This window comes from Euprymna scolopes, chromosome 40 (genome assembly GCF_053919585.1).
Source record: "Euprymna scolopes isolate OS-2025 chromosome 40, ASM5391958v1, whole genome shotgun sequence".
Taxonomy (NCBI): domain Eukaryota; kingdom Metazoa; phylum Mollusca; class Cephalopoda; order Sepiida; family Sepiolidae; genus Euprymna; species Euprymna scolopes.
The window spans coordinates 16,826,703-16,845,896 of NC_136521.1; the positions used below are offsets into that span (position 1 = coordinate 16,826,703).

A 19,194-nucleotide genomic window follows, 5' to 3' on the forward strand; every position below is an offset into this window, starting at 1 on the left:
CTCTTTTCGATTGACTAGTCTTGATTTAAACTATCGCCACTTATGGTTTGGTGATGGATGCAACGGCAAAGATGTAACTATTTTCCACGTGCTTTACCTCTTTCGCGGTACGGGTTCGAGCCTGCCTGCTACCACTTTTTTTTTGTTTTTGCTCAATACACACTTCCGGACAACGCCGGGAACCCAGGCTAGTTTAAAATAAAAACCAAGGCTTTCAGTTGTCATTCAAATAATGGCCCTTTTCAATAAAATTGATTATTTAATAAAATTGTAATTCTATTTATCGCTGTAAAAGTACATTGAGCTTCAATATATTTACTTAATAATTACATACAAATTTTAAATCAATTGATTCATATTTAATAAGAAAAAACTATGAACATATCACAAGTTAAAACTAGTAACTGACCGTTTATGTAAGGATAAAGGTCAAAATTAAGTTTAAGTGCAATTAACCGTTGGAAAGCGAAACCACCAGAATATCTTAATGTCTGATTTTTAGCAATTCTCTCAGAATCAATGCTTTTATACCAGTAATGATTTCATCAGTGTCCTGGAGTTTTTCTTATGTTTATTTTTTAAATTTTAAGAAGCTGAAACGTCGAAAATTACTTTGTATGCGATTTTTATCTTTCTCATTTATTAGTAGTTTATTTAATTAAATAGTCTAAATAACGCTAGGCGAAAAAAAAATTGGTTCTTCTGTATACTTCAGTGCCAAATTTAATTTTGGAAATAAAAACTGTATATATTTTAATTTGAAAATAAATGACGTCATTATGAATAAATTATAAGCGAAAAAAGTTGTGTAATTTAATACGAGATGGGTGAAAGCAATAAAAATCTGTGTGAAGTCATAAGAGATAAATGTTAGGCTGTAAAAAAGCGATCTGACGTCATAAAGGATTAATGATAAATGTCAAACGTCGTGTGACGTTATAAAGCGATCATTAATTGGAACTTTGCCAACATAGTCGGATGCCTATGGAAACTAATCATGATTGGAACATTTGATGATAGAAATTATAGATGTGTTTCGGCCATTATTCAATAATTATTCAACAACATCATCTTTGGTATTGAAGAGATTCCATCTGTGACACTCTATTCATTTCATTTTCACTACTGCAAATTCTGTTATCCACACAATGTGAAGACGCTTACTTCAACTAAAATTTTAAGAAACCAGATAAATAGATCAAAATCGGCCTTTGATATGTCAAGAGCAATTGCACTAGAAAGGTAGCCTCCGTCGAGAGATTCGCTAATCCTATAAGATATATCTGTAAGCACATCTGTCGTAGATCTAGCAGAACGGAAACGATATTGCGTGCCACTCATGACGTACGGGAGACTTATTGGCCTGTGCTTAGAGGGAGATGAATTCTTAAATACAGGGCATACTGATGGGATTTTCCAGGGTGATGGGAAGCAATTCTCCTTAATTCAACGTTTAAACAGTTCTATAAGGATGAGCGCTAGTTCTAGTTGAATCTTTTGAGTACTATAATTGGAATACCGGTAGGGTCGGTTGCTTTACTGGAATCAAGGTTTTTGATTAGCTTGGCAACATCACGTACAGATATTTGTATATTACATAGTGTGTTTTCTGAGAAAGGAGGAAATATTGGGCGTTGGCAGCCTTGGTCGCAAAGGGTAGAATTTGCTGCAAAGTTCTTGGCAAATAGTTTGGCTTTGTCTGATACTGATGAGATTACCTCAGGTCCATTGGTGATAGTTGGGATAGAACATAAGCTTCTGTTCAGGATTCTGTTTGCTATTTGCCAAAAATGGTGGTTACCAAGCCGCTGTTCAGCTACTTCGGACTTGACAGACTGAGTATACAACTCTCTTGCGTTCTTTATTACTTTTTTACAGTGGTTGCTGGCAGTTCTGAAGGTACATCTATTACGTTGGAAGCAATGGAAAAAGTGTTCTGTGCGCAATGGCAGCAGCACATTCTGGAGACAATCACAACTGGCTGTTAGGTTTTTACTGGAACTTTTTCGAGAGTATGAAATGGTCTATACCTACAATTAACTATTCCGTCAGGTCTAATACTATAGAGGACACACCCTTTTTACACATGGAACGCAGAGGTAGATCTGATATAAATGTACGGAAGCTATCCCAGTAAGCCATGGAGTATCAATATACTGTACGATGGAGAGGTACATCTGAGGACTTATTACATTTCATTTTTACCTTAACTTTGTTAAATGGTCGGAAGATTCAAGTTTACACAGAACGGAAGCTGAACACAGTTCAGGGCAAGTTGTGAGAAAAGGGTCAAGGAGAATTGCATACTGGCTGTCATTATCGGGCAAACGGGTGGGTTCATGAACAATCTGAGTGAGGTAATAAGCAATGGAGAAATCATGACAGAACCTTCCTACATCATCGGTCTTGTTTTAGCGGGTTAACCATTCCACATTGTGAACATTGAAGTCTCCACAGAACATAACCCCCTGATTAGCTGAAGGATAAGCTGATAGGATGTGGTCAATTTTCTCAGATATGCTTTTAAAGATAGTAACTCCGCAGTTGTGGGGGCGGTAGAGAGCAAATATAAACGCAGTAGTTTGATCAAGTGCAACCCGGAAGCACATATAGGGTAAGTTAGGATCTTCTCTGGAGATGTTCCTACCACATGGAAAGCCATCTTTTATATAGGCACATATTCCATGCCCATGGCGATCTTGGGGGTCAGATTTGGAAGTTAAATTAGCGTATCCTTTAATTACGAACTCATCTAGCGAAATAGTCTGCCCAATGCCAGTTTCGCTTAGAAATAATATGTCTAGTTTAGTCTCCTGTAATTGGGTTTCAACCTCTGGAAGATTAGAACATAACCCCCTGATGTTCGAGAAGGAGACATGGTAGTTGGGCTCTACGTTAGAAGTTGGAGATCCGGATTTAATCGTGTACTTTTCATGATGGAGTTTTCGGATTTGTTGACTAGGTCGACAAACTTGCTTGGAGTAGGGCAGAGAAGTAAAGTAAGAGAGAATTAGAAATGAAGGAATATTTTTGCAGCACACGAAAACGTAAAGCCGTAACAATTACCCACTACTATGGCATCGAGAGGCCCCCACCAGAAGCTACTGCATGGTCCAGAATCCATTCACCAAATGGCAATACAGCAGCCCCAGTATTTGCACCTGCTGATAGGACAGTCTCCTTACTGGTTAATCCAAGTTCGGGTCCCTGACTATCAGGCGGATAACGTCAGCTCAGATAAAACGTTTAATATTATGAGCTTCACGCGGTGTTCCGCGAGCTATATGCCTAAGGGTCGGTTGTAGTTTTCGATTTTGAAGGGAAACAAAGGATATTTCTCATGTAACGTAGAAGCGAAAGGTGCCGCCGTTGTGAGCTTCAGATAGTTACAATAATCAAATATATGGGGAAGAGAAAATGCTCCCTCAACACAAAGCACTGTTGGTGGACGGACATCATAGCAAATGGAGCCATTATGTTTCGAATCACTCAAGGAAGAAGAGAAGTAAGAAACTGAATAAAATGAAAAAAATCGTTAATAGGTGACCATTTAATCAGTGACATGTGTTCCCAAACCAAAATTATAGTATACCAAGATACCATATTATATATTTTTCAGGAGTATGTACGTGGCTTAATCCTAGTTTTGTAACCTGGAGCGCTCCCGCAGTGATATTGGGAAAAATGGTACACGCTACCGCGAAACAATAATTAATGGCTTGGAAACGCTGTTGAAGTTCAGCGCTGTGGAAGTAGGGAAGTATGATGTTTTCAGAATACCTGTTCCGGAGTTGCTGAGATATTCAAAGCTTGAAAGTTCGAGTGAATCATTACGATAACAGGTAGTTATTGGGGGGGGCGGAAGATAGAGATATAAATTTTTCTTCTTGATCCCCCAAACCATAGTTATGTGAATGGGTATAATGATTTATTAGAATCCATGGCCAGGAATAACACGGTACCTAAGAGCCATTAACACCCAGAAAAAAGAGGTTAAAAAAAGCTATGTGACGAGCAGTCGTGATGTTGGTGAGGCTGTAATTATGGCAAAAAGGGTGGCTGAAATGAGGCAGCCCATATCGGTGGTGTGATGAGTGTCTCACACCAATGGATAAATGTCATCTGGCCAGAAGAACATCCGGTCTAGGAAAAACATAATAAGGGTGGGATCTAGCTATATTTTTCTTTGCCCGACGGGGATCTAGGCAATTTTTTTAAAAAAACTAAGATATGGTGCATAGGAAATATGTATGTCATACATGTTTTGTAATATAAGATAGAAAGAGGGTAGTATTATATAAGCGTACCGGGCAACACCAGATATTCATAATCGATTATTATTTTTTTTATTTACTAGGAAAAGTACCCGTACTTTACTAGGTTCAAAAACAGCCTACAGAAAATGGACTCTGATTTATGAAAGTATGATAGGTTATGAAAAGGAAGGGTTGTAAAGAGAAAGCTTCGAATTTGGGGGTAATAAAACTAAAGCAAAATATGATGAAAGTAAAAATAAAATAGATAAACCCCATAATTTATTATACCATACCTGTTCACACTGAGACACTTATCACAATATTCTGTGGATCTATATTAAAAAATCTTGTTAAACTTTGTGACATATTTCCATTCTATGGAGGTCAGGTACGAACGAACACCCCATAATTTTATTATACCATATTTCTTCAAACTGAAAGATAATTATCAAAGTATACTTGCGCAGATAGATATAAAAGTCTTTATTAAAGTGTGTGCCTATTTCCATTCTATGGAGGCCAGGCGCGAACGCAGACCCCACAATTTTATTATACCATCCCTATTTAAGGTAAAACATACTTATGAAAGTATTCTTATGTACATCTATATCAAAAACCCTTGTAAATGTTTTTTTTTAATTTTTACATTTTTTTATTTCCATGCTTGTGGACCAGGCGCGAATGCAGACCCCACAATTTTAGTGACACACCGTTCTGCCAGATCAAACATACCCATTCCTGTGTCTCGATACATCTATTATTATATGTAATCCGTTTTTTAAAATAGTCAGCCATATAGGAGCCTATTCGTGACCAGACATACACACATTCAGCCTTATATAATAGATTTATTTAAATGTTATGCAGAGAAAAATATTCATAGAAAATATTTTAATGGGAAGGAATGTTATAAAACAAAATATGTCAGTTATGAATTTTAAGTTGCATTTAATTTTTAGATAAACAATATACAGACTATTTACATCCTGTGATTTTTTTATTATTTGGTTACGTGGGTGATGAAGTAATGAAATAGAGAAATGGTTTAGATGTACAGGTAAGTTTTAGTTAAGAGACAACACTGTTAAGAATGGGTTTTGCTAGTTGCAGGATCGAGAAAAATTGCTTCCACGTCCGGGAGCCAGGAAACATGAGATTAGCAAGATGTAATCATCGCAAACTCCATGGCGTAAAATAAATATTTATACATAAAAGAGAAAGTTCATGCTTTGATGTTTTTCAAAACAAAGTGAAGAAGTCCGAAGCGTTAAAACATGCCGGAACTATGAAGGAGAGAGTTAAGGCGTCCATGGATGAGGAAGGTATGTTTCTGTTTTTTGATGTAAACTCCAGAAATGGCTATTTGTCACTCTGTTACGTTAATTGTCCCATTGTTGAACTGTTTCTGAATGTTTAAACACAGACGCACAACCATACGCATAAAGAACCCCTGCACCCACAACGAACGTTTCTAAGCGATCACAAATATAAAAAACGCATACATTACGATATATATATATATATTATATATATATATTTACTTGTTATCCACCCCAGTATATAACAGATATTTGGTGCTCGCGACCGCAGACTAAGCACAAGATATCAGAACTAAATTAGAATGCACAACATAGACAGGGTCCGGAAAAATATATGATAACTCTACTTTGAAAGCAAACCAAAGAAATAAAAAACACACAAAAATCAACGAATAATAAAAAAAAAAAACGAAATCAACGAAAAAGTTAAGTAAAAAGAGACTATATGCCACAATTTTGTTGTTTAATTATTAATTGAAAATTATATATTGTGTAAAGAAAAACGAAGAAAGAAATATTGAGAAACAGGTCCTGATGAAAACTTTTTGAATCATTATGGGAATTACACACATTAAAGGGCACGTATATATATATATATATATATATATATATATATATATATATATATATATATATATATACCACATGATCTTCACTAAATGCTGCACAGGCTGCGCTTAATTTCATCCCTGAGTTGCTGGTACACTGCTAAACCTCCCCTTGGTTTACATGCTTCTGACGCTTTTCTTTTCCGAGAATCTAAAAACATGCTCAGTTTTCTCAATCAATAGATTGTCCAGTGCCAAATCCACCAAACTTTTGTGTTGTAATATTGTCAGGATCGGGGGGTGGGGGTTCTGTATTGTATGGTGTGGTGTATCGTATGTACATGTGTCTAAACTCGTGCAGCGTCTAGTGGTATAAAACTGCGGACAGCAGATACATTTTAATAACGGACATGTAACATTTACAACAAAAAGGGAACATAAGGGTGTAACATCGGATCAACTGTAGACACATATCTTGTCCAAAATCATGTTTGAGAGATCCCCGAGAAAAGCTGCAAATAAGATTCATACAATGAATCAGCAAATTTCGGGTTGTCTTTTCAGTAACTTTATTAACGATGTTCCCTATAGGCAAGCTGAAAAACTGGTCCCAGACCAACGCATTCTGATCCCCTTTACTGGGAGTCATCGCCGTTTGTGGCCCGTATTTCTTCCTCTCGATTCTTACTCTATCTGCCCTCTCTCGCTCCCGATCTCTAATTGCTCGAATCATAGTGTCTTTTCCAAGCTCTAACTAAAGTTCACGTCACTTTAAATGACCTGTACGTAATACTACGTCAGACCTGTACGTAAGACTACGTCAGCCATTGGATGTCAACCTATTTTTAAATTATTGTTTATGTTCGAACATTCTCTTCTATCAAGAAATCTAAATTTAAATAATTTTCTCGTAAATATTTATTTTGCTATGATAACATTTTATTTTTACAAATATTAAAACGATTATAACAACCGTCGACTATAATACCTTCTGTGTTGTCCTGTTAATATCTAACATGATGTTCGTGCCAAATCTACCCACTTTTTTATCAGGAGCAATTACTTATCTTAGTAGAAACGCTACTCCAGGTTATATGTAAAAAAATAATATCGAGATAACTTTCAATCTGAAAATAAAAAACTCCTTTTAACTTAAACTATAATTCAATAACATCACATCTCAACTCCAATTTTTTCTCTCAGTCACCAAACGCTCAAATCTCTGTCCTCACTAATTTGTCCTTCTTATAGTCAATATTCCCCTCATATGCAAATTAATAACAAATGTAAAATATCCATTTACAAAGCCAGTTTTTTCTTCTTTTTCCCCGAATTCCACAACCTAACAAGCCAAAGAGACGAACTGCCGTTTTTGTAAGTAGTTTCTTCTCATACATTATATACATTTGATTAATTTTAGTATATCCATAATATTCATCATCGTTTGCTTTATTTCCGCGAGACAGACAAAACATAGGCAATTTCTTATTTGGTATTTTATTAAACCTTCGCGTAAGATATCTAAAATTTTCTATAATAATTGTTAATCAAAGTGTGCGGGTTTTTTTTTCAAATTTTAAGACATATTCCGCGTAATCTTTTAAACATAGAACTTATTATTACTAAATCTACAAAACATCTGGAAAATAAGATATTTAATTACGGTTTTAGTATGGCAAAAATGTTCGCATGGTCGTTTATGCGTGTGGCGGGCCTCTACCTCGTAATTAGAGCTCGTAACTGATTGAAAATAGTCTAAAAGTACTTACGTCATTAGTTCACTAAAATAGCCTTACGAATTCAATGAACAAATATATTTGTTTAATTTATAATATTGCACTAACTATTCATATTCGTTTAAACAGCATATCCCTATCCTACATCAGAAGTATTCCTTTATTCCTCTTTTGCAGGAAATAATTTTAATAGCATTTAATATCATGCAAATGCGATTGTTAAATAGGCCGAGATAAAGAAAATTAAAAGAAAGTCAGACTAATTATTCTGCGTTAAAGTGCATGAGGTCAGAAGAAAATTAAACTCCATCAAGTGGGGAATATTGAATAGGAATTCTTGGACAGGTAAGCGCCTACCTGTTAATTAAGGATAACAACTAGATTAGTTTGAGAGTATAAATACGGTGCTAGTGTGTCTCTCGATCGTCAGAGAAGACTTATAGTCGCTTGAACCACAACGGTTTGTTGAAGAACAGAAGAAAACCACTCAACCATGCCTAACTACACTCTCCATTACTTCAATGGCCGCGGACGTGCCGAGTGCATGCGTATGATGTTCCATATGGCTGGTGTCAAATACATGGACAAGAGATACGAATTCTCTGACTGGGATCGTTGCAGGAATGGTAAGAAACTGTTTCCACACTTTATTTATTTTTTATTTTATTTATTGGGCTCCAGAAACCCGTCGAGATTACGGTTATTACACTTAACCGAATATCAGTTTAGTTTTGTCTGTACTTAGATAAATAGTTTTGTCTCCCTCTATCGTTATTCTCATAGCAAGTTTTCGACTGAACTGCAATCTATGGTTTCCCCTTGCCACACTTTCACAAAAACATTCAAGTAGCTACAACAACTGTATACGATTTCCCCCACTCTCTATCTGTGCCTCAATCTAAACACAGATTTCATGAACAAATCTTCTTTCCCAGAACTGCCCGCCTATGGAGCACTGTTCCGCTGGGCTTCTTTTTAGTTGAATACAACATGGTAGCCTTCAAATCTAATGTAGACATGTTCTTGTTGAGCAGTCTCTATACATATTCAAATTCTATCCAGTTTACACCGATTACTACACTACCAACTTACATTCATTAACCATTATCCTCGAGTGGGCTTCAGGCTTTGATAAGCGGTGCCTGTCAAATAAGACAAAATATCTACCGAATACAAAGGACCAGTTTGAATGTAAAGACATTTTTAGAACCACTGAAGAAGTGATTTATACATTTATTTGCTGACCGTTTTCCTCATCTCCACAGTTGTTGTTTCATGAAGTTTCAGCCAACTCATACTCTGGCCTTCGTCAGGTGATTACCCGCGACGGGATAGTAATGCTAAATCTCTTGATTCGTATCTTCAAAATTACTGCCTTCCATAGTAGTTGTCGTCTCATCGGGTTTTAGCAAACTAATCCCCTGGCCAGCTTTGAGCAGGGTTGAAACCGCTATGTTCAGACAATGTTCACTTGTAAACGTAGAGATTCAATGCCTCTATCCACTGCGCCACACTCCAAGACGCATAGTTGTGAAATAACACCAATAAAGATTAGAATAAAAGTCTGCAAATAAATAAATAAATATACAAATTACTCGTCTGGAAGAATTCCAATAATAAAATAATGCATTTAATTTATTTGTGTAATCTTACCTGCATAGCACCGTGAATCTTATTTGTTTGTCTAATCTTACCTTCATAAAACCGTGAATGTTATCTATTTATCTTTCATAGCATCGTGAATGTTATTTATTTGTCTAATCTTACCTTCATAAAACCGTGAATCTTATTTGTTTGTCTAATATATCTTTCATAGGATCGTGAATGTTATTTATTTGTCTAATCTAACCTTTATAGCACCGTGAATTTTATTTATTTGTCTAATCTAACCTTTATAACACCGTGAATAGTATGCATTTTTCTAATCTGACCTTCATAACACCGTGAATGTTATTTATTTGTCTAATCTAACCTTCATAACACCGTGAATATTATTTATTTGTCTAAACTAACCTTCATAACACCGTGAATATTATTTATTTGTCCAATCAAACCTTTTTAACATCGTGAATGTTATTTATTTGTCTAATCTAACATTTATAACACCGTGAATATTATTTATTTTTCTAATCTAACCTTCATAACACCGTTAATCTTATTTGTTTGTCTAATCTAACTTTTATAACACTGTGAATGTTATTTATTTATCTTATCTAACTTTCATAACACTGTGAATGTTATTTAATTGTCTAATTTGACCTTTATACCACCGACAATGTAATTTATTTGTCCAATCTTACCTCATAAGACCATGATTGTTATTTATTTGTCTAACTTAACCTTTATAACACCGTGAATGTAATTTATTTGTCTAATCTAACCATGCATTTTATTTAATTGTCTAATCTAACCTTCAGAAAGCCGTGGATATTATTTATTTGTCCAATCAAACCTTCCTAACACCGTGAATGTTATTTATTTTTCAAATCTTAACTTAATAATACCGTGGAAACGTTATGCTCGTAGTGATGGAAGGTAAAACATAACATTATATAATTTGACGTCATAGGTATGTATGTATATATTTATAAATATATATATATATATATATATATATATATATATATATATATATATATATATATATACGTAGCCTGCAAAAGGACAGTATTTACCTTGCTACATGGCCGAATAAACCAACTCCTATTTCATGAGCTCTATTGTTTAATTAGTCCTTGTTTTCTACAGATATTAATGAAATTGTAACTACAAGAAAATTTCCAAAATGGACTGTTTTCAAATGTAATATTATTTATAATTTGGATTATTTCCTGAATGAAACAAAATTTTTACGAAAGCAAAAGAATTGTTTGTAAAAATCCTAATTACATAATTCTACTCCACATGAGAAAAACTGTTCGAGTCTAACTAAACAAGCCACCAAAAAAATTATGCTCGAGGATTCCCAATAGATGGGAGTGAAACAAAAAAAAAGAAATAATCAAATTAAAAATCTCGCAGTTCTTATTTGCTATGCCTTTTTGCAAACGCCATCGACTGAACAGGTATATGAGCGCAGATGTGTAACTGAAGGCTAATAAATTAATAATACTTTACATTATTTTTATTTATTCCAGATTTCCCCTGCAACTACCTGCCTTGTCTGCAGATGGACAATGGTTACATGATGCCCGAAACAATGGCAATTTGCAGGTACATGGCCCGTGAATTCAGTAAGTAATTTATTTTATTCTATCAAGTTAATGGAAGATGACAGTGGTTCAGTGGTTCACGACACGGTCTAACAACCTGAGTGCCCCAAGTTTGAATCCGGTTCGTTCCAAAAAAAATCACTGACATCTAGGACGTCGCTGACCTTCAAGTGGTCCCTCTCAAAGGTAGTCGAAAACCTTCTAGAAATAATTCTGACTAGAAAAATATCAGGGAACAATGCCAAAAACAGAATCTTCAGATTCATAGAATATGATGATGATTAAAGTTATTCAACCAACCATTTACAACAATGATAAAATCAGTTTCTTTATAGATGAAAATTATTTTTTTTGTGAATTCTTGATTAAAATTCGATCACCATAAAAAAACATAAAATATTTTAAATAATTTTTAATTAAAAATTTAATGAATCCTGATGTGAAATTACTTCTAAGAGTGCGATATTCAACATTTTATATTTATAGACTTCTACCCCAATAATCCCATGGATATGATGAGGTGTGACTACATCTGCGATTGCTTCTATGAAATCATGGACGATTACATGAGGTACTACCATTGGAAGAACGGAAACTTTAGGGTGAGTCACCTATTTTTTAGCAAAGATCCTAAATCAAAATCGTTCAACGTGTTACGACAGAGTTGACAAATTATTAACAAGAATATATCGAAAAATGCAGATAAAATATATTTTAAAACAGGCCATAAAAAGAAAACCGATTAGCAAAGAAGCAAAGATAATAACTCCTGTAATGCATGTCTGCTAGGCTCTGAAAGGATTCGTTATATTAGTTGGACGAGATTCATATTTTATTGGCTTATATTTCTATTTAAAATAATTACATTAAATAGTTAAAACAATTGTAACCAATTGATCATAGATTTCCAAGTAAATCTTAATAAATGTAGATTATTATTTTAAAATGTGCCTAAATGTTTCTTTATCTTTTCCTAATAGTACAACATGAACGACTGGGGATTCGGTGGTGACAGCATGTGCAGCAATTACGATGTAAGTATGAATACATAACAACCTGATTAAATCGATTTGATGAAATTTTTGAAATAGTCGAATGGCTTTATCAAGTTTTTCGTCAAATACAACATTTAATGTCTGTGCATGTTTGCTTTCAGAACTACATGTACTGGAGATACATGAACACCTTCAACAGGATCATGCCTTTCATGGAGAGGACACTGTGCATGCGCAATGGCGGAAACATGTGGTTCATGGGAGATAATGTTTGTATTTGCTTTAATCAAAACATTCAGGGTGTCTCAGTGCAGACACGTAAACACGTATATATATATATATATATATATATATATATATATAGAAATAGATAGATAATATATATATATATATATAGAAATAGATAGATAATATATATATATATATATATATATATATATATATATATATATATATATATATACTCTTCTTCTTTGGAATAATGAAATTAAATATATATCTACTGGTATGCAAATCCAGTAATTTTCGGTCTTACAAATTATTATTAGATGTAATATTTTAAATAAGACAATCCCAGCCAAGTAGAAATTGCTCAATATACAAGATTAAGCAAATAAATCAAAATTTAAATACATAAATTTTATGATTTAAAAAAGTTAATCTTCAAATATAGAATTTTTATTGTTTAAAAACGAAAAACACAACTGATTTATTCAATTGTAGTCTTTGTTTTTAAACAGTAAAAATTCTATATTTAAAGATTAACTTTTTCGAATTATAAAATTTAAATACACACACACACATATATATATATGTGTGTGTGTGTATTTAAATTTTATAATTCGAAAAAGTTAATCTACATATATATATATATATATATATATATATATATATATATATATATATCATTCTGTCTGCCTTTACCCAAATGATTATATAAATTGAGACAGTATATAAATACATAAAACACAGTCGGCTTTTTAAAAATAGACCAAAATCCTAAGAGGTAGTTTTATGACCAAAATAATCTTATTTTTATTTCGATTAAGTCTCACTTTTTCGTGTTTTATTCCCGTCGATACTTGCCAGGCCAGCCGCATGGACATTTTGTTACCAGTTACATTTATATATACATATGGTGTTTCGTCCAGCTAACTAACTAATCACATTTATTGTTATTTCTCTAACACAGGTTAATGGTTTTATTATTTAATAGCTTAGCTTCTCTTAAACAAAGGCTATATATATCCACGTGGATATATAAATATAAACAGTTACCAAACTATCATTGCACTTATTTTTAAGATTCCTTGCGCTCATAAATCAGAGACGAATCTATGAAGCTTAATTGTTGTGATTCAACTGAAAAGGCTCGAGAATTTTCAAAGTGAGCACTTACTTTGAAGTTGTAACTTCCAGGATCCGTGTTTGCAAAAATGTTGGCTAGTTTAGCTTCGATCTTTCAGATCTGTAAGGGGGCAAGTTTTTTAGTTCCTTTCAACGTCGGCGAGTTGAGGGTTGATATCGATTTTTTTTTCGAGAAAGTGAAATGTTCCATTATATTCTTGGCATGCTTATTTATGCATCGTTGAGTAATTTTCCCTAAATGGGGGAAATCAATCTTTCTAGAGTGAGGAAATATAAGAGTCTGTAAATTTCTCTCTCTCTCTCTCTCTCTCTCTTTCTCTCTGTCTCTCTCTCTCTCTTTGTCTTAGTTAAAGTATTTTCTATTACAAACCGCTTGTTAACTATTATGTAAAATTTTAACGCATGCGTACTTAGCAGCAAATCCATATTTTGTTTTCCTTTTCTTTACCAGATGATGTGGTGTGACATGATGTTCTACTGTTGCATGGAGATGATGTACAATTCCTATCCCAACATGTTCAGCAGCTACCCCAGGATGATGGGTCTTTACAACCGCTTCTACAACTACCCAAAGATGGCCGGTTACTTTAAGAGTCGTTGCAACTCCTGCTGGTAAAGGCATGATTGTAAAGATTGCGTTTAATTAATAAAAAAAATATTTTGATAAAAGGAAATTGTATTAATAAGACGTGTGTAAAGATGAATATTAATTGTTTCAGTTTGACTATTTTTTTTAAATAAAATCATTTTTTTTCATAAAATATATTTGCTTTGTTATCTTTGTTTACACATGGAACAATTGGTATTACATGCGATAACCTAAATGACTTATATACCATACATATCGACCATGTAATCCCTAGAGTCAAACCTGACATATTTATATGGAATAAGTCAGAAAGAGTGGCAACCTTGGTTGACATGAGTGTCCCTAATGGTGGAGGTGTGAACAGAGCTGAAAGAGAGAAACAGACCAAATATCAAGGTCTCATGTATGATATGAAAAGAAACTGAAATGAATCATACACTTTATTATAAGTGCCACAGGTCTTATGAAGAAGAATCTGAAGTCCTAGCTAACTAATATTCCTGGTGAACCAAGTGCCAAACTGTTGCAGACAATTGCACTTAAGGAAACAACGAGAATAATAAAAAAGATCTCTCGGCTGGTTTCAATAAAAGGCAGGGCTATTTTGGCAGCTGATTTGGCCGCCCCATACCCCACATTACAATCTTCAAAGGAAGAAACTTATATATATATATATATATATATATATATATATATATATATATATATATATATAATCTAAAGAAGCTTTGAGTAAGAAAAAATGTAAAAATAAAAAAAAGAAAGAATGCAGTTTAAATTACCGGAGAAAAATAATTAACTATCGCGAACTTAGTTCCTACTTCTTAGAAGTTTATACTTACAAAAGAGTATTCATATATATATAAAGATGAAAAATAAAACCTTAACTAAAACTGTTGAATGCAATAATAAGTTGATTTCTCAAAAGACTTCAATCATAAAAGAGAAGTTAACTATATAAGGATGCAAAAGGAAAACCTTAACTAAAATGTTATAAATAGAAAATAAGGGCCCTCTTGAAATCCAGGATCGCTGTTTCCTGAACAGAAAAGAATTAATAATTATTTAACCAAATTTCCACTTGTAATACGGATCCAATCACGTGATTGTTTATTTGTTTGTTTATTTTTAGTTTTTTTTTTTAATTTCTCAATTTTTTTTTTACTTTGGAAACCCCCACTTGTCCAATATATGGCAATTCTCATAATGTAATTTTTAAGGTAGTGCCTTGATTGTGTTTAAAGAATTGTAAAACTATGTAACCAAGAAGAAAGTGTTTTAAAAAAACACTAAAATACGCGCAGCTTAATTTTCATATGTACTGCAAATACCAGTAAATGTGAAAAATTCCGGCATTTTTTAGCGTTCAGCTGAAGCAAGCTTGAACTCGTTTCTGCGCAACTGGTTCCACGCATATATTTGCCTATATAGAAACAAATAAAAATATTCACAGTTAACCAGATTCATTTATTTGGATTTATAAAGTTTGCCGTTTTGATTCACATTTAATGCATAAAAATATACCTTCTCGAATTAAGAGTTGAGCCAAAATCCACGACAGAGCTTACTACTATTCTGCCCCAACTCCCTTCGCCTCTCTGTTAGGCCAGGGTGGCTATTTTTACTCAGTATATACAGTATATACGGACATTGATACTAACGCGCGCGCACACACACACACACACATACACACACATACAACTCATGAACCTTTTCTCATTATCGTCTGCTCATCAATAACCAATGTATAAAAAATCATTTTAAACACACCTACCTTTTCTCACTGAAACATCTACAATGAAAACGAGGGAAAATTGACTCTTGTAAACAACATTTAATCAATTCTAATGTGTGTAATTTGATGAGAAAGTTGTAATCACGTTTTGTTTTATAATTCACGGCATTTTAATCATCAACTTACGAGTTTACGAACCTGGAAATATCCACTCCCATTAAATTATCGACTCAGACTTGTTCAATATCTCAACTAATTGAGTTACGAAGACTATAAAAATATTAACGAAACATTCTATGCAAATTTTCGTTTTTTAAATTTCCATGCAGAAAGTATCTCTTCTGTGAATTTTCTGCTTTTAAATTCGCCATTGTGTGATTATCATTTTTTTACTCTTTTGCATTCACAGTTTGCATTAAAGATGTCTTCCTAAAATAAGCTCTTTTCAAAATTCTCCTCCCCCAAACAAATAAACGTCCCTAAAATAGGACCCCCCAAACCAAACGTCCAAATAAGGCAATTCCATTATAAAAATGTTAAAACAGAAAATATACTCACAATTCTCAAACATGGATAAGATCATTATACGACATTCACAATGGGTGACACTTTCCGATGATAAGTGCGCAATATGTCACATTGCAGATTCTGGTATTGGTATCAGACTTTTCAATTACTATAACAACAATGGATTGAGTGCCACGGTGGGTATACCTTGCAGGTGAAGGGCAGTATAATTGCACAAGTGTTTAATAAAAACCGGTAACTCGTCCCGAAAGTGACATATTTAAACCAAGTTTAGTTCCAAGAGACATTTGATCACGACGACAAATTAAAAAATGATCGTGCTTATCATTCACATGAGGTGATATAATTTAGTGAACTAGGATTCATCTTTTATGACGTCATACAGCTGTGGTCCCTCGGCATTTTATGAACTCGCACGAATTTGGAGAACCACCGCCGATCCTTTATGACGTCATACAGCTTTTATTACTTTGGCTTCATACTTTATGACGTTATTCGTCCTTTTACCACTCCCGAGCTCAACAAGTCATGCAGAACGATTACCGACAGCCTGAAACCGGCCAACCTGCTAGTTGCCTATAGAATGTCCGGAATCTCTCTGTCACAGATCCGTCGATAACGAAGGTAGAGTGTGACAAGCAGAACAACGTTAATCTATTTGGACATCAAGAAGTGCTGCAGCGATAATCATCTCGCAAGACCTTTGCCACTATAACAGGTCTCGGACGAACACCACCGGCGTTCTTCCGCCAGCGTTTATGGAATGAATCAGTCAAAGACAACAAGGCTCATACGGCATCAAAAAATACTCCTCGCAGACTCTGACCTCTCCCTGAAATAGTGGGTCAAACTCAATGGTTTCCAAAACCCATCACAATTTACACACGTGGGGCGTTTTTAATTACTATATCAGAATGAATTGTATGTCACAAAAGGGATATCTTCTGCAAGTATGTAGTTAAGACTAATAACTTGTCTGGAAAGTGGCTGTCCCTTATGTTAACAAATTTTAGTTCCGATGAGAATGTCAAATTTTAAAGTGGTTGTGTATACAGAATTTAGCAATTACCATTCACATAGGTGGCAGATTTTGTTAACTACCATTCATCTTTTACGACGTCAATACAGCTGCGGTGTCAAATGGCCTATTGATGCGTCAAGTGTGGGGTACTGTGTGCTTGTCACCTTCTTCTTCCAGTCCCTACCGCTGGCTGCCTAGGCAAAAAGGAAGCAGAGTGCGTAAGTCTTCCCTGCCAGTACATAGCCTCTCCATAGGAAAGCTCCATGTAGTGCCTCCCCGCGGCGACACATGTAAATTGAGTACCTTGCGGACTCAAGCAGAACTACAGGAGACTCGGAGGTGGTCTGCCCCCAGACATGCGGCATGCCAGGCCCATCGTTGTATGGACAAGCCCTGATGCCCATGAACAGGCCCCCAGCTATGGGTAAATAGTACCACTGCCTTGTGGTTATTCGTTGGTTCGATAAAGGCTAAGGGAGTAAACCCTAACAGAAAATCTGGAGTGTAGCCCCACAGGCAGACAAGTGCTGTACTCAGCCTTGCTCTGGTAGCTACTGCAGTCAACCTGGTGCCGGACGTACTGGTACTTCCATTTCTCTGGGCAACACCAGCAAGACCGAGAGGGGGATTCTGACGATTGGGCAACCCAGTCTCTCCACAGATCTGCCCTGGCCAGCGCCCTGGAGAGAAAACTTCAGCTATGCGTCTGTATAGGACTAAACAGGGGAGCGACAGTTACCGGTTATAAGCCTACAGCTCAATTGGCGTACAGCTGGGCGCCAGGGGTCGGTCCTAACGGTGGGAGAAGTTATTTAATTTCATTGGACAGCTACCGCCCGCCACAAAGCTGAGCAGCCCTCAGTCAGTAAGGTGCTATCCCGCCACTGGCCACCTACCCTACTGGGTGCGTAGGGTATAGGATGATTCCAACAAGTGGCCAGTAACCATTGCACCAAACAAAACCAAAAGAAACACAAAGAACCCAACACTCAGGCTAGGGTGCTGGAATGTTCGTACTATGACGACTGGCCTATCTACCGACATACGCAACATCTCCGATATTCGAAAAACTGCCATCATCAACAACGAGCTATCGAGACTCAAAGTAGACATCGCTGCACTCCAAGAAACACGCTTAGCTGACACCGGATGCCTAAAGGAATCGGACTATATCTTCTTCTGGCAGGGAAAACAGGAAGAGGAGATCCGGGAACACGGTGTTGGTTTCGCAGTCAGAAACTCACTGCTTCAGAACGTACAACTCTCTGATTCAGCTACTGAGCGCCTAATCTCATTACGACTGAACACCACAGATAGAACAATTAATCTATTATGTGTGTACGCCCCAACACTCGCAGCGCCTGACGACATCAAGGAGCACTTCTACACACAGCTGGATAGCACCATCAAGGCATTTCCACAAAATGAAGACCTGATTATACTTGGGGACTTTAATGCACGTGTGGATGGCGACAACGATGCATGGCCGAGCTGCCTTGGTAACTTCGGAGTGGGCAAATGCAATGGTAACGGTCAGCGCCTTCTAGAACTCTGTGCCTACCATGACCTCTGCATTACCAACACATTCTTTGCTGCCAGACCGCATCACAGAGTGTCCTGGAGACATCCCAGATCAGGGCGTTGGCACCAGCTCGATCTAATCATTACTAGACGAAGGTACCTCAAACATTTTCTGATGTCTAGAGCCTACCACAGTGTTGATTGTGATACAGATCATTCCCTAATATGCAGGAGAGTCAAACTTCAACCCAAAGATTTCTACCACACTAAACAGGAGGGTGTTGCCCGTATATATGTTAGCAAGACCACATACACAGATCGCAATGCGAAATTCAACGAGATGTTAACCTCCACCTTCAAAGGAGA

General features: G+C 35.5%; 1 protein-coding gene across 2 annotated transcripts in view; it reads right to left on the reverse strand.

Moving 5' to 3' along the window:
• Positions 1 to 16,785, reverse strand: part of LOC145265754 (S-crystallin SL20-1-like) — a 334,046-nt gene extending 317,261 nt beyond the window's left edge. For both annotated transcript variants that reach the window (XR_013864686.1, XM_080121806.1), the window contains exon 1: positions 16,317 to 16,785. Coding sequence is in view for 1 of the 2 variants with exons in the window: in XM_080121806.1 (XP_079977932.1) it covers positions 16,317 to 16,341 (25 nt within the window). In the remaining variant the exon portion in view is untranslated. The remainder of the gene's footprint in view (positions 1 to 16,316) is intronic.
• Between the last annotated feature and the right edge of the window lie 2,409 nt (positions 16,786 to 19,194).